The following is a 17535-nucleotide window of genomic DNA, read 5'->3' on the forward strand; positions in this document are numbered from 1 at the left end:
GCTCCTAATTTCAGTTATTGTATTTTTCACTTCTAGAATTTTAGAACATTCATGAAATTCATCTTGTAATCTATTTTCTTGAACATATTAACATAGATTATCCTGTCTGATAACTTCAAAAGTGACTTATCTCTGTATCTGTTTTGATTGTTTTTTCTTTTGGCTTTTATTCTTTTGGTTTTCTACCATGTCTGGTAAATCTGTATTCAATGCTGAACACTGTGTTTGAAGAATTATAGAGGCTCTGAATGAGAGGACTTAGTTTAGTTAGAAGCAGATCACCTTAGTTGAATCAGGGATGGAGAAGATATTGTTTTTTAGGCTTTGTGTTTGAGGCTTTCTGAGGGCTGTTCTATTTCTGGTTTGACCTTACTCCTCAGGATTGTCACCCAGAAATCTGAGGTGTTCACCCTAGTCCCTTCCACAGCAGAAGGGGCTGAAATACAATTTTGTCTATTACAGTGAGACTTTCTTCTTGGTGTCATGCCCCTCATCCCATGTAAGCACAGCTTAAGAATCAGCAATTGCCTCAAATGAAAACTGCACATAGAATGGCGAGCTTACTTCTCTGAGGTCATCTTTTCTCCAGGTTTTTGTCTTCTCAAGTCCTGGCTCTCTAAATTAGTCTCCAATGCTTTCATACACCTTTATTTTTAAAATCCTACCTTTGGAACAAGTCCACAGAAATGTTGCTATATTAGGTAACTTTCTTGGGGTAAAGTAGGAACAGGTTGGAAGTAAAGCAGTTATCTTAGGTTAGTTGTCTTTTTCTTACTCCCTTGTTATGGTCTCTTTGAAATGTTCTTTTATTGTATGCTTTTTTTTTTAATTTTTTTTTTTCATACAGTTGATTTAAAAAAGAAAGGAAAGTTAAAAAAAAAAAAAAAAAAACAAGGAAAAATCCTACCTTTGTATTTGTTCTCAGTATAAGGGTTAGTCTGATACAAGCTATTTCATCCTAGCTGGAAGTGGAGGTCTACCCCATTCTTTTTAACTGTTGCATATTATTTTATCGTGTGGATATACCATAATTCAACCACTCTTATTTATAGACATTAGGTTGCTTCCATTTTTTTTCCATCACAAATTATGTGGCAATGAACATCCCTGTGCACTTGTATGGGTGGTACATAAGATAGATTCCTAGAAGTAAGGTTGTTAGTTGCTCTGGTTTGCTAATGCTGCTGGAATGCAAAACACCAGAAATGGATCGGCTTTTAAAAAGGGGGTTTATTTGGTTACACAGTTACAGTCTTAAGGCCATAAAGTGTCCAAGGTAATGCATCAGCAATTGGGTACCTTCACTGGAGGATGGCCAATGGTGTCTGGAAAACCTCTGTTAGCTGGGAAGGCACATGGCTGGTGTCTGCTCCAAAGTTCTGGTTTCAAAATGGCTTTCTCCCAGGACGTCCCTCTCTAGGCTGCACTTCCTCAAAAATGTCACTCTTAGTTGCACTTGGGGTATTTGTCTTCTCTTAGCTTCTCCGGAGCAAGAGTCTGCTTTCTATGGCCGTCTTCAAACTGTCTCTCATCTGCAGCTCCTGTGCTTTCTTCAAAGCGTCCCTCTTGGCTGTAGCTCCTCTTCAAAATGTCACTCACAGCTGCACTGAGTTCCCTCTACCCATCAGCTCATTTATATAGCTCCACTGATCAAGGCCCACCTTAAATGGGTGGGGCCACACCTCCATGGAAATCTCCAATCAGAGTCATCAGCTGGGTGGGGTGCACCTCCAAAGAAATACTCAAAGAAATCTAATCAAAAAGATAACATCTGCCCACACAAGATTACATCAAAGATAATGGCGTTTTGGGGACACAATACATTCAAACTGGCACATTAATCAAAATAAAATTTTTTATAGGTAATGCCAAACTGCCTCTGTTATACTACTACCAAGAGTGTTGAAGAGTGTCTATTTCTCCATATATTCACCAACACTGGATATTTTCAATTTTAAGTTCTGCAGAACTGATAGGCAAAAAATTATATTTCATTATTGTTCTGTCTTGCATTTTCCCAATCATTAGTGAGGTTGAAGCAATGATAATTTTTTTTTTTAATTCAGTTTTATTGAAATATATTCACAAACCATACAGTCATCCATGGTATACAATCAACTGTTCACAGTATGATCATATAGTTATGCGTTCATCACCACAATCTATTTCTGAACATTTTCCTTACATCAGAAAGAATCAGAATAAGAATAAAAAATAAAAGTGAAAAGAGAATACCCAAACCCTCCCCCCATCCCACCCTATTTGTCATTTAGTTTTTACTCCCATTTTTCTACTGATTTTTTTTCAATTTTTTAACTTTGTTTATCAAAAAATTAAAAACAAACAGGCAAACAACAACCAAAAAAACCCCACAACATTTCAAACAAAGCAATGGATTAAGGAAAACAAATAACCTAAAATACCTACTTTGCTTCCAATATGTTCCTACCATACCCCAAGAAAATTAATAAACCATGTCCAAACAGAGGAGTAAGAAAAACAAATAATCTAAAATAACTACATTGCTTCCAACATGTTCCTACCATACCCCAATAAAATTAACAACCCCTAAGAAAACAAAGGAATAAGAGAAAAAAAAAACCTAAAATAACTCTATTGCTTCCAACATGATCTTACTATATCCAGGAAAGTTTACAAACCATAATCATTCCTGAGCATTCCCATAACATGAAGCAATGATAATTTTAAAACTGTAGTACTACGAATGGACAAACAGTGATCAATAGAACCAGAAAGAAAGACCAGAAACACATACACACACACACACGATACGTATGTGTGTGAGTACACTAAATGATACAGCTGGTATTTCAAAACAGTGTATATGGGGAAAACTATTCAATCAATAGTGCTGGAACTGGATGATTATTTGGCAAAAAAGTTAGACTTCTATACCTCACAGGATAAACTAAAATTAAAATTCTAAATAAACTAAACGAAGACTTAAATGTAAAATTTAAGGAAAGTTTTTAAATTTTAAAGCGCTAAGAGAAAATACAGTGAAAATGTATCTGACATAAGGAGGAGTCAATCTTTCTAAGCATAGTAACAAAGAAATCAAAAAGGAGAAAATTTTACTACATAAAAATGTACATCAAACACAAAAATTACACAAAAATACATCACTCGAAATTAAAAGGCAAATATAAAATAGCAAAATATTTAATTAACATGTGAAAGAGTTAGTATCCCTAATATAGAAAATATCTATTATAAAGCATAAGAAAATGACAATTGCCCAACAGAAAAATGGCAAAAGTATACAATTTGTGACTTAAATAGATAAAAAGGGCTATTTAATTTATGAAAATAAGTTTATTCTTCATATAGACAAAAAGTTGAAGAAATTATGCTAATGCAGCCATTAACATAGCATTGTAGGAGGCTATTTTAAGAAAATGGAACAAGGTTCATCACATATTATTATCTGACAAAGAAACAGGTTGCGAAGTCTCAGTTTTACGACACCATTTTTCTAAGATGAGTGCGTATTTATTGTATAAAAATAGATGGGAAGCAAATACATCAAAATAAAGATAGTGGTTTTCTCTGAGTGATGGAATTATAGGTGATTTTATCTTTTCCCTTTGTACTTTTCTCTATTTTCCAGTTCCCTACAGTCAACATGGACATATCAATTTCTGCAATCAGATATCTTATAATTTATGAAAACTGGAGAAAATAAGACTAGCACATCTATTCAGATGAAGCTAGGAGATTAATTTACAATTATTGAAGAAATAGAAAGTATATATGACAAAATGGATGTACTTGATTTTTAGAAGTTTGCACAAAGGCAAATGAAATAATTATCTAAAAGAATGTAACAGGGTAGGAAATATATACACTACAAATCTCATTGATAAAGCTTACCATAAAATATACTTAAAGAACTGACAAATATATATGAAAATGTGCAGTCCCTACTAGATAAACAGGCAATAGGAGACACCAGTTCCAAAAAAAGGGAAGCAAAAATGAAAAAATGTATAGCCACACTGGGAATTAAAGAAATTAAAATAATTTATACTTATTAAAACTATTACTCTAACAAAAATAAATGATAAAATGCAATGTTGTGGGGGCAGTAAAAATAAAATGGTATACTTTATATACTATTGATGCCACTATAAATTAATTAGTCTTTCTAAAGAATAATCTGGTGATATGTAGTAAGAGCTACAATGCTGTTCATACTCTTTTATCCAAAATCCCATATCTGAGATTATACTACAAGAAAATTACACAAAGGAAAATGTGGTGTATACAAAGGGATTCAAAGAAGTATAAGATTTTTGGAAACAACTCAAACACCCAATAATAAGGGAACAAATACTGTAAATTGATGGAGTAATACCTAGCTATTTCAATGTGTGGGAATATTTATATGAAACAATGAACAAAACAGAACACACGCTAATATGTACACACTAAATATAACCTTGAAAATGTATCTATGTGCAATAGATTAGAAAAGAATTAGCATTATATAAAGAGTTTAGTTTAATATTATGTTTTTATGTTCATAAAGTTGATTGACCTTATAATTTAAAAATATTAAAAATGATATTATGGGACTGAAATATGTAAAATACTGAGTAGGGTGAGGCAAAGAATCTTATTTATTTAACATATAAATGAATACATCTGGTGAGGAAATATCCTCCTTTCTTTGGTGGAATTATGGCTGTCATTCAAAGTATGCTTAAAGTAATTTTGTGATTGTGAAACTATTGCAATAATAGAATTCTGATGGGTCATTCATTTGAATGACAAGTCATCAATATCTCATCTATCATGCCTTCCCTGACTTTCCAGGCAAATCTATCCTCTTTCTCATGCCTCCACTGTACTTTGTACATAATACTATTGTGATTATCATTTATAAGACTGTACTATAATTCTTTGGTTACATGTCTATGTCTCACACAGTGTCTAGCCCAGCGCCTGGTAGATAATAAGTGAGCAATAAATACTGATTAATGATGAAAAGGCATAGCAGGAAAATAAGTGTAGCTTGAGTTATTGGAGTTCCTGAAATGTTTGGTCCTTCATTAAACTCAGGATCAGTTCATATTTCTTTTGGCTAGAAAATAAGAACTTAGTAGGAAGCCCAAAAAGGAGCCTAGGCTTTGAAAAATTAAGCTGCAAGGAATTCGTTTCTGTTAGTTGGAGAGAACTGATGTGATGTAGGCAGATGATAGCCCAGAGCTTGGAAGTTACCTGTTTAATATTGACTGAAGTTGTTTTACTTTCTCTTGACCAAGCTACCATCCTTGCTCCTTGTGAGCCCCTACCCATGCCCTCCCAAGCCCTGACTACCTTGTAACTATTTCAGCAGCCATTGGACTGCAGAGAAAAACAACTCAGGTTGCAGGGGAAAAAAAAGAAGAGACAATTCAGATACTAGCTATTCCAACTTATCAAGATATCGATCTCACTCCTGACCTGCCCCTACCCTTTCTCCTTCTCCTGGCCCTTATAGACTTCAGGGGGCTTAATTACCACAAAAACATCCCAAACCAAGTGGTCCTAATTGCGGCCTCAGTAAATCATTCACCCCTCCCAGTGATCAATTCCCCAATCATCCTCCAACACACTCCAGCCCTTAAAAAACTTGATGTCTTGTTTCTATGAAGTTGATTTCTACTCTCTCTTCCCTGGCCCGTTTCACAGTGTGTTTTTTCTTTGAAACTGGTAAGATTATGCGGAGTTTAGAACAACAATGGATGTGAGCCAACAATGGGTAAAACTAACCTATCAACTTTTGAATCAGAGAGAGTCAGATCAAAGGCACCAATAGGACTTGCATGAATCCAAAGTCATAGCTACTTTTAAGAGTGTCCAAGAAAGGGCTTAAGATTTGGGCTAGATAGAGGAATACCTCCTTTATCTCAAGGGACTTGGTGTTAATGGACTGATATCTGGAGACAAGAAGCACATTACAGTCTGAGGCTAGAGGGAATGACCAAGGAGATAAAAACAGGAAGCCAATTCTGGGAAGGACTGAGGTACCCATCCCCCATATCCTAGATATCAACCCAAAGCTTCAACCCAAATCTACCTCAGAAGTTTCAGTCTTGACTTGGCATTTACCTCAGATAGGGCTGAGTAAGGAGAGGGAACCAGGGGCTCAGTATTTGTAATATTCAAGCTAATTTGTGGTTAGATTTTAGAAATTACTTAGGATCTGAAATATATATTCAATAAACTTCCTAATTTCTGTATGTTTATATTTTACCTTTCCATGTTTTTTTAAGTAAAGTTTCTTAAGAAAAATTCCAAATGTATTGCTTTTGAATTAGAAAAGAAAAGGAATTTTCTACATTATAGCTAGGATGAAAGATATCCATATATTCCTAAAGACAGATGCAATGTTAATAGCCCTGGAACAAAGAGAGTTCAGGGCTTGCTGGCATAAAATAAGGGTGCCAAGAAAAGACAGAGAAAATTCAGCTCTGACTGTTGGTCCTTTCCTCCTTGGTTGACCCCCTCTCAATCTAGATCTATACCACTGCCATAGAAATGGAGGGATTAGAGTTAGGTGTTATTAAATAGGGAATAAGGCTAATTTTGAGCCGGGCAGGATTTGGCCTGGCTGTAACAGCCTGGGTAATGAGAAAAAAAATTACACACACACACACACACACACACACACACACAGAAACTAGGTTTTGGGTTTGTAAGTGGCAATCCACTATGTGAGATATAATCTTTATTTACAACTCTACCCCCTGTGGCTTTAGGAGTGTATTAATTTCGTATTGCTGCTTAACAAATTACCACACATTTAGTGGCTTAAGACAACACAAATTTATTCTCTTACATTCTGGAGGTCAGAAGTCCAAAATGAGTGTTACAGAGCTAAAAAGTAATCGAGATGTCAGCAAGTCTGGATCCCTCTGAAGACTGCAGGGGAGAATGTTCCTTGCCTCTTCCAACTTCTACAGGTTATAGGCATACATTGGCACTTCTTGGCTTGTGGCTGCATCACTCCAATCTCTTATTTTTAATTTAATTTAAAAAATTTTTTATTAGAGAAGTTAGGGGTTTAAAAAACTATCATGCATAAAATGCAGGATTCCCATACACCACCCAAACACCAGCACTTTGCATTGGTGTGGAACATTTGTTACAATTAATGAAAGCACTTTTTTATACTTGTGCTATATTTAAACAGTAGTTACCTCTGGTACAATTGAAAAAAGATTATTAAAATTGTGCTATTATCTATCATCCATAATTTACATTAGGTGTATTTTTCCCATACACCACCCTATTATTAACACCTTGTGTTAGTATTGTACATTTGTTATAAATCATGAAAGAACATTCTTAAACTTGTACTATTAACTATAGTCCATTGTCTACAATAGAGTTCATTGTGTTGTACAGTCCTATTTTTAATATTTTAATTTTTATTCTAGTAATAGATACATCCTAAACTTTCCCCTTTTACCCACCTTCACCTCTGTAGTTCAGTGCTGTTGATTACACTCATAATAATGTGGTATGATCACCAATATCCATTTTCACACCTATATCATCAACTTAAATAGAAATTCTTTAAAGTTAAGGATCAACTCCTCATTTTCTAACACTAGCCCCAAACTCTCTCCTGGTAACCTATAATCTAGATTCTAACGCTATGAGTTTACTTATTAAAATTAGTTCATATCAATGAAATCATATACCATTTGTCCTTTTGTGGCTGGCTTATTTCACTCAACACAACATCCTCAAGTTTCATCCATGTTGTTGCATGCATCAGGACATCATTCCTTTTTACGGATGAATGATATCCCATTGCATGTATATACCACATTTTGTTTATCCATTCATCTGCTGATAGACACTTGAGTTGCTTCCATCTTTTGGCAATTGTGAACAATGCCATGATGAACATTGGTGTGCAAATATCTGTTCAAGTTTCTCTTTTCAATTCTTCTCGGTATATACCTAGGGATTGCCAGATCATATGGTAATTCTATACACAGCTTCTAGAGGAATTGCCAAACTGCTTTCCACAGTGGCTGCACCATTTTACATTCCCACCAGAAATATATGAGTGTTCCTGTTTCTCCACAACCTCTTCAACACATTTAATTTTGTTTTTTTTTTTTTTTAATAGTGGTCATTCTAGTGGGTGTGAATTGTTACCTCACTGTAGTTTTGGTTTGCATTTCCCTAAGAGCTAGTGATGTTGAGCATCTTTTCATGTGCTTTTTAGCCACTTGTATTTCCTCTTTGGAGAAATGTCTAGTGAAGTCTTTTGCACATTTTTGAATTAGGTTGTTTGTCTTTTTGTTGCTGAGTTGTAGGATTTCTTTATATATTCTGGATATTAAACCGTTATGGAATATGTAGTTTCTACATATTCTCTCCCACTGAATAGGCTGCCTTTTTACTTTCTTGACAAAGTCCTTTGCAGCACAGAAGATTTTAATTTTGAGGGGGTCTCATTTATCTATTTTTTCTTTCATTGCTTGTGCTTTGGGTATAAAGTCTAAGAAACCACTGACTACCACAAGATCTTGAAAATGCTTCCCTATGCTATCTTCTAGGAGTTTTATGGTTCTGGCTCTTATACTTAGGTCTTTGATCCCTTTTGAGTAAAGTTTTGTATAAGGTGTGAGACGCATTCAGATGCCAAGATGCATCCAGAGCATTTGTGACTGGGGACTCCTCTGAAGCAGGCCTTCTGGATGACGTATCTGACTTGTCATTTTCTGATATGCTGACACTTCAAAAGTAGCTTTCATTATATGAGAAGAATTATGAATTTATTGGAAAGGTGATAGGATGTTCTATGGAGAAGATGGCTCCCTACCCCAGAACTGGCCCAGGTAGAAGCCATGATTATCAAAGGCTTTGAGGCAAAGAAACAGGAAATGAAAGAGAAACAGAAGTTTCTTCCATGCAATGCTGAGTGGAGCTCAACCAGGGGCAGCCAGTTCTGGTGTTCCCAAAAGAGTGGAGGTATGAGCCGAGATGGGATTGGTGTACCCAGGAAGCTGTATAAACCAGGTGCTAAGGAGCCCCATTGCATGTGTGTGAGAATATCTGGCCCCCCTAGTGACCAGTCACTGGATAATCCTACACACAGAAATCGTGGGGACTTGGACCACCCCAACTTGGGGGAGTATGTAGGCTGCCTACCCCTAGTCATCACATGCTCCTTCCCACCGTAAGCTGTTGCCCCTATATGTTGAAACACGCACAGTGAGCCCTGCTCAGAACCCTAATAGGCCCTCGACCCCCATGTGCCCTAGGATGGCTCCTGATTTGAAACAAGACGGCCTGGAAAGACTGGCCAAGCTGTGCCACTGTGTCTTATGCGCCTTAACTATGGGCTCACCATTCTGGTGACTGAGGCCAGAGCTTAGTGACTTGCCTAGCACTGGTGAGTCTGTTTTTGTCACTATTCCTCTAGATACACTTGCCACCTTCCTTCAGAGCCTCAGATATTAATGGGCACAAATATGACCCATTGTCAGTAATAACTGGACAAACAAGAAAAGGGTTCTGAGCTCCAATAGCTTCATTTCCATGGGCTCCCAGGTGGCCTAGATCAGCTGCCAGGAGCCCTGGGCTCTGCCTGTAACTCAGCTTCTCCCAACCCTAACAGGGCAGAGTACTGGCAAAAAGAGGCTGCATAATTCCCTAATGGCTTTGAGCAGAATCATGCAAACACAATCCCAAGAAGCCATATAAATTATATATATATGGATATCCAGTTCTCTCAGCACCATTTGTTGAGGAGATTGTTCTGTCCCAGTTGAGTAGACTTGATAGGCTTGTCAAAAATCAATTGGCCACGGATGTGAGAGTCTATTTCTGAACTCTCAATTCAATTCCATTGATCAATATATCTATCTTTATGTTTATGCCAGTACCATGTTGTTTTGACCACTATATCTTTGTAATATGCTCTAAAGTCAGGAAGTGTGAGTTCTCCAACTTCTTTCTTCTTTTTCAAGATGTTTTTGGATATTTGGGGCACCTTGCCCTTCGAAATAAATCTAATGATTGGATTTTCCACTTCTGCAAAGGAGGGTGTTGGAATGATTGGGATTGCATTGAGTCTGTAAATCAATTTGGGTAGAATTGACATCTTAATGATATTTAGTCTTCTAATCTGTGAACACCAAATGTCCTCCCATTTATTTAGGTCTTCTTGGATTTCTTTTAGCAATGTTTTCTAGATCTCTGTGTACAGGTCCTTTACCTCCTTGGTTAAATTTATTCCTAGATATTTGATTCTTTTAATTTCTCTTGTAAATGGAATTTGTTTTTTGCTTTCCTCCTCAGATTAGTTATTACTAGTGTATAGAAACACTATTGATTTTTGTGTGTTGATTTTGTATGCTGCCATGTTGCTGAACTTGTTTATTAGCTCTAGTGGCTTTGTTTTAGATTTTGGGAACTTTCTACATGTAGGAACATGTCATGTGAAAATACTGCAAGTTTTACTTCTTCCTCTCCATTTTGGATGCCTTTTATATCTTTTTCTTGCCTAACTCCTCTGGCTAGAACTTCCAGTACAATGTTGAATAACAGTGGTGACAGTGGACATTCTTGTCTTCTTCCAGATCTTAGAGGGAAGCTAAGTTTTTCACCATTGAGTATGATGTTAGCTGTGGGTTTTTCATATATGCCCTTTATCATGTCAAGAAGTTTCCTTCTGTTCCTGTTTTTCAAAGTGTTTTTATCAAGAAAGGATGCTGGATTTTGTCAAATGTCTTTTCTGCCTCAATCAGGATGATCATGTGGTTCTCCCCTATGATTTATTAATGTGGTGTATTGCATTAATTGATTTTCTTGTGTTGAACCACCCCTGCATACCTGGGATAAAACTCACTTAATCATGGTGTATGATTCTTTCAATGTGCTTTTGGATATGATTTGCAAGTGTTTTGTTGAGGATTTTGCATCTACATTCATTAGAGAAATTGTTCTGAAATTTTCTTGTAGTATCATCTGGCTTTGGCATTAGGGTGATGTTGGCCTCATAAAATAAGTTAGGTAGTGTTCCCTCCTCTTCAGTATTTTGGCAGAGTTTGAGAAGGACTGGTATTAATTCTTGGAGTGACTGGAAGAATTCACCTGTGAAGCCATCTGGTCCTGGGCTTCTTTTTGTTGTTGGGAGTTTTTTGATAACTGATTCAATCTCTTTACCTGTATTGGTCTGTTGAGGTCTTCTATTTCTTCTATAGTCAATGTAGGTCATTTGTGAGTTTCTAGGAATTTGCCCATTTCATTTATATTTTCTAATTTGTTTGGAACTGGTTTTTCATGGTATCCTCTTATGATCCTTTATATTTATGTGGGGTCAGTAGTGAGGTCCCCCTTCTAATTTCTGATTTTATTTATTTGCATCTTTGCTCTTTTTTTCTTTGTCAGTGTAGCTAAGGGTTTGTTAATATTATTGATCTCAGAGAACCAACTTGTGGTTCTGTTGATTCTATTGTTTTTTTAATTATCAATTTCATTTATTTCTGCTCTAATCTTTATTTCTTTACTTCTGCTTGCTTTGGGATTCCTTTGCCGTTCTTTCTCTAGTTCCTGTAGGTGTGCAGTTAGGTCTTTGATTTTAGCTCTGTTCCGGTTTCTAATGCTGCTATGATGCAAAAATACCAGAAATGGATTGGCTTTTATAAAGGGGGTTTATTTGGTTAAACAGTTACAGTCTTAAGGCCATAAAGTGTCCATCAACAAAGGGTACCTTCACTGGAGAAAGGCCATTGGCAACCGAAAAACCTCTGTTAGCTGGGAAGGCATGTGGCTGGCATCTGCTTGCTCCCAGGTTGCATTTCAAAATGGTATTCTCCAAAATGTCAGCATCAGCTTTCAACGGCCATCTTCAAAATGTCTCCCAGCTGCAGCTGCTCTGAGGTCCTTCTGTTTGTGAGCTTTTATAGGGCTCCAGTGGACTAATCAATACCCATGCTGAATGGGTGGGGCCACATCTCCATGGAAATGATCTAAACAAAGGTATTACCCACAGTTGGGTGGGTCACATCTCCATGGAAACAGCCTAATCCAAAGATTCCAACCTATTCAACACTAATACATCGGCCACAACAAGATTGCATTAAAGAACACAGCATTTTGGGGGACATAATACATACAAACCAGCACAAGCTCTTTCTTCTTTTTTAATGTAAGCATGAGGACTACAAATTCCCCACTCAGCACTGCGTTTGCTGCATCCCATAAGTTTTTTTCTTTTTCTAAATGCAATTTTATTGAGATATCATCACATAACCTACAATCATTCAAAGTGTAGTTTTTCACAGTATTGTCATATAGTTGTGCTTTCATCACCACAGTCAAACTTTGAGCATTTTCATTACTCCAAAAATAAAATGAAAATTAAAATAAAAAAGATTATCCAAAACATCCCATTCCCCTTCTCCTCCTTGTTCATTTACTTTTTTAAAATACAGTTTAATTGAGATATATTCACACACCCTACAGTCATCCACAGTTTTCAATTGATTATTCACAGCACCATCATACAGTTGTGCATTCATCATCAGAATCAGTTTTTGAACCTTTTCCTTATTCCAAAATAAAAAAATAAAAGCAAAAAAGAACACCTAAATCATTCCATCCCCTCCATTGCACTCTACTCTTCATCTAATTTTTGTCCCCATTTTTCCACTCATCTGTCCATATGCTGGATAAAGAGGGTGCGAGCCACAAGTTTTCAGTCACACAGACACCCTACGCAATCTACATAGTTATACAATTGTCTTCAAGAATCAAGGTCACTGGGTTGCAGTTTGACAGCTTCAGGTATTTCCCTCTAGCCATTCCAACACACTAAAAATAAAAAGTGGTATCTATATAGTGGCATAAGAACACCCTCCAGAGTGACCTCTTGACTCCATTTGAAATCTCTCAGCCACTGGAACCTTATTTTGTTTCATCTCTCTTCCCCCTTTTGGTTGAGAAGATCCTCTCAATCCCACAGTGCTGGGTCCAGGCTCATCTCCAGGAGTCATTTCCCACATTGCCAGGAGGATTCACACCCCTGGGGAGTCACGTCCCACATAGGGGGGAGGGTAGTGAGTTCACCTGCCGAGTGGTCTTAGATAGAGAGGAGGCCACATATGAGGAACAAAGAGGCTCTCTGGGGGGGACTCCTATACATCCCATAAGTTTTGACATGTTGTGCTCTTGTTTTCATTCATCTCTAGATATTTACTGATTTTTCTTGCAATTTCTTCTTTGACACCCAGATTGTTTATGAGTATATTGTTTAACCTCTACATATTTGTGAATTTCCCAGTTCTCCAGCTTTTATTGATTACCACCTTAATTCTATTTTGGTCAGAGAAAGTGCTTTGCATAATTTTAAACTTATAAAATTTATTGGGCCTTGTTTTGTGACTCAACATGTGGTCTATCCTGGAGAATGATCCATGAGTACTTGAGAAAAATGTATATCCTGCTCTTTTAGGGTGCAATATTCTGTATATGTCTGTTAGGTATAGTTCATTTATCATATTATTCAAGTTCTCTGTTTCCTTATTGATCCTCTGCCTAGATGTTCTATTTATTGATGAGAGTGGTGTACTGAAGTCTCCAACTATTGTTGTAAAGACATCTATTTCTCCCTTCAGATTTGCCAGCATTTGCATCATGTATTTCGGGGCTCCATGGTTAGGTGCAGAAATTTTTATGATTTTTATTTCTTCTTAGTGGATTGCCCCATTTATTAACATATAGAGTTCTTCTTTGTCTTCTAACAGCTCTGCATTTAAAATTTATTTTGTCCAATATTACTATATCTACCCTAGCTCTTCTTTGGTTATCATTTGCATGGAATATATTTTTCTGACCTTTCACTTTCAAACTATTTGTGTCTTTGGGTCTAAGGTGAGTCTCTTGTAAACAACATATAGTTGGATCATGTGTTTTTATCCATTCTGCAAATCTGTGTCTTCTGATTGGGGAGTTTAATCCATTAATAGTGCTATTTCTTCAAAGGCAGTACTTACTTTGGCCATTTTATCCTTTGGTTTTTATATGTCATATCTTATTTTTGTCTCTCTTTTCACCCTTTTCGTTACCCTTACTGATAATCTTCATTTCTATACTCTCCTCCAAGCCTCCTTCTCTTGTTTTTTTCTTCCAGCCTGCAGAACTCCCTTTAGTATTTCTTGTAGGGCTGGTTTCTTGTTGGCAAACTTTTTTAGCTTCTGTTTACCTGTGAATATTTTAAACTCTCCCTCATTTTTTGAAGGACAGCTTTGCTGGACAGAGAATTCTTGGCTGGCAATTTTTTTCTTTCAGTACCTTAAATATATTATAACCCTGCCTTCTCACCTCCAGAGTTTCTGATGAGTAATCAGAACTTAGTCTTGTTGTGGATCCTTTGTATGTGATGAATCACTTTTTTCTTGATGCTTTCAAAATTTTCTCATTATCTTTGGCATCTGACATTCTGATTAGTAAGTATCTTGGAGTAGGTCTATTGGGATTTATTCTGTTTGGAGTATGTTGCACTTCTTGGACATGTATATTTATGTCTTTCATAAGAGTTGGGAAATTTTCAGCCATTTCTGCTACTTTTCCCTTGTCTTCTTCTGGGATATACATGAAGTGTATGTTTCCGTGCTTCGTGCTGTCACTCAGTTCCCTGAGACACTACTCAATTTTTTCTGTTCTTTCCTCTATCTGTTCTTCAGTCTATAATATTTTGATTTTCCAGTCTTCTTGCTCACTGATTCTTTCTTTTACCTGTTCAAATCTGCTGTTGTATGTCTCCAGTGTATTTTAATCTCTTTTATCATGCCTTTCATCCCCATAATTTGTTATTTTTCTATTTATACTTTCAAATTCTTCTTTATACTCACACAATGTCTTCCTAACATCCTTTATATCTTTAGCCATATTTTCTTTCATCTCCTTTAACTGATTTAAGAGATTTGTTTGAACTTCTTTGATAAGGTGTTCCAAATTATTTGTCTCTGAAGTTTAATTTGTTCACTTGACTGGGCCATATCTTTGTGTTTCTTTTTACGGCTTGTAACTTTTGCTGATGTCTAGGCATCTGATTATCTTGATGAGTTTACTCGGAAGATCAATATCTCTCTCTTGCCTAGGGTTTTATAGTTGATTGGTTTAGTGTTAAGGCTCTTCTTTTATGCCTAGTCTGCCTTATTCTAGACCTATAGAATAACCTATGTTTAACTGATCATATTTTTTCAGCTCTTCTTCACCTGATTCTTGCCCTGGATATGCAGTATAATATTTGAGATTGCACTTTTTTTGTGCAATTGTTTCACCTTCAGGAGAAAGCTTCCTTTCCTCTGTTCCTTCTCCAGGAATATTGATCAGCTCTGTTTGTTTTTGTGTAGAATTTTCCTCCCAGGTCCTATGATTTCTTTATATTCTCTCGATCACTCAGTGCCCTATTTCCTTTGTACTTTTCAGTTTTGGAAACCTCCTGTCTTACAGCAGTTCAATTTAAGCACCCCTCCCCCCTCTTTTGCTCTCTTCCTGAGGCTTTTCTGCCTCCAGTTTCTTCCCTGTTAGGGTACTCTGCACCAGGGAGCCAGATAGGGCCAATCAAGAAAGGTGGGTCACTTTAGGAAAGTCCATTTTGCATTTACATTTTCCAGCTAATATAAACTGGATTGAGTGAGTGCACCACTTTCCAGCCACAGCTTCTTCTTTTTCTTCCCCTGGGGGCCCTTATACATGTGACACTCCCAAGCAGCTTGTGTTCAGCCCTGGGTTTCCGTGGACTTGGGACAAGGTGCCTGGATAGGCGTGGGGTTCTGACATGCTCTTGCAAGTGGCTCTAAAGTCTGTGACCACCATGGAAGGGAGGGATCCTGGCCTCTCTGTCTCTGAGGGACTCCTGACCTACATGGGACCAAGTGAGGGGAGGGAATGGGACCAGTGTTCCGGGATAGGAATTCCCTACTTAGTAGTTTCCCTCTTTTTTTTTTTGCTTTAGCATTTGTGGAGTCATTCTGCAGTCTCTACCATCCTCCAGGATTTTAGGGAAGTGGGATCTGCCCTTTTATTCACTGAATCTCTGGGATGGTTTTTTCCAGGGGATGTCATACATTACCATGTTGATAATGTCACCCTCCAATCTCTTGTTTCTGCTGTTACATCTCCTATTTATATAGTCTGATCTCTCTCTTCCTCCCTCTTATGAGGACAACTGTGATTACATTTAAGGCCCACCGAGATAATCCAGTGTAATTCTCCCCATCTCAAGATTCTTAACTTAATCATAACTGCAAAGTCCCCTTTGCCATATAAGGTAATATTAATTGGTTCCAGAGTTCCAGAGATGAGGGCCTGGATATATTTTTGGGCCATTATTCAGCCTCTCACAAGGATAGTTTAGAAATTGTGTATAACTTTTTTTCTAGTTTACAGTGTAGCAATTTGTTTAATGTGAAAAGTCCATCTCTAAGTTTAATATATAAATTGAGGAAACTATAAAATAACTACTAATTAAAAGTACTAGATTAAGAAGTGGATTTTTTTTCGTTCTCTATTATCAACTAGTTCATTACAAGACAAAGTATAAAAGACCTAAAAACAAGTTCCCCAGCTATTACTCCACATGAAATTAGTATGTATTCACAATGGAAACAAAGAAAGGAACATGTCAGTTAAGCACACACTTGGAATGAAGACAACATATTGCCTGTGAACAGCCATGCCTTATGTACCAAAGGATACATAAATCACCAAAATTAACAAGCCTGTCCAGGATATAGAGGGTTGGAAACTTGGATTCCAGAAACTCTAAATTCCTTCTCAGATCCAGTTTAATAAAGCAATGAAAGATCAAGAAGAAAAACAAAAGGAAAGAAACAAGCCTGTATTGAAAAATGCTTTGATTCTATCAGGCTAGTCAATCTCCTTACCTAGGCTGGAATAAATGTGGCTGAGAATACGAGCTGGCTGTACTCTGATGGGGTACACCTCAGCAATGGTCTCTACATCAATTCCTTTGTCCTTCAAAATGGCTTTGATTTCTTCTGTCTCAGCTAGAATGGAGACTATCAAAAAAGAAAGAAAACTAGGTCAATGGAAAATTTTCAGTAAAAGGATAAAAAGCTTTTCTAAACCACATAATTTACTTTGAATGGAGGAAAAAAGAGGAGGAAATAAATAATTATTGAGGAACCTTAATGAAACAGGCTATCATACTAGGTATTTGACACTATTATCTAAATGGAAAAGGGAAAAGATGTCATGGCTAGAGTATTAGATTCTGTTTATTTGGTAAGTACCTATGTGCTTCTGGAGAATGCCACACTCAATTTGTATCAGGGATTCCCCTTTTAAACACATAAAACCCATCATAAGATTTGTTACAGATCTAGTAAAAATTTATTCCCCAAGGCCAGAACATGAAGGTAACAAAGAAATCCCAACGATAGAATTGCCCTATAGCTAGAGAATGGTAGAAGGCAGGGTGAATTGGGAATAATATTTGAGTCATCAACATATAGGAGGGCCTACAGTTGA

General features: G+C 36.8%; 1 protein-coding gene across 1 annotated transcript in view; it reads right to left on the reverse strand.

Moving 5' to 3' along the window:
- Positions 1-17535, reverse strand: part of PHKA1 (phosphorylase kinase regulatory subunit alpha 1) — a 277140-nt gene that overhangs the window by 105866 nt on the left and 153739 nt on the right. The window contains 1 exon segment of the mRNA XM_037821427.1: positions 16929-17063. Coding sequence (XP_037677355.1) covers positions 16929-17063 — 135 coding nt within the window.

This window comes from Choloepus didactylus, chromosome X (genome assembly GCF_015220235.1).
Source record: "Choloepus didactylus isolate mChoDid1 chromosome X, mChoDid1.pri, whole genome shotgun sequence".
NCBI lineage: Eukaryota > Metazoa > Chordata > Mammalia > Pilosa > Megalonychidae > Choloepus > Choloepus didactylus.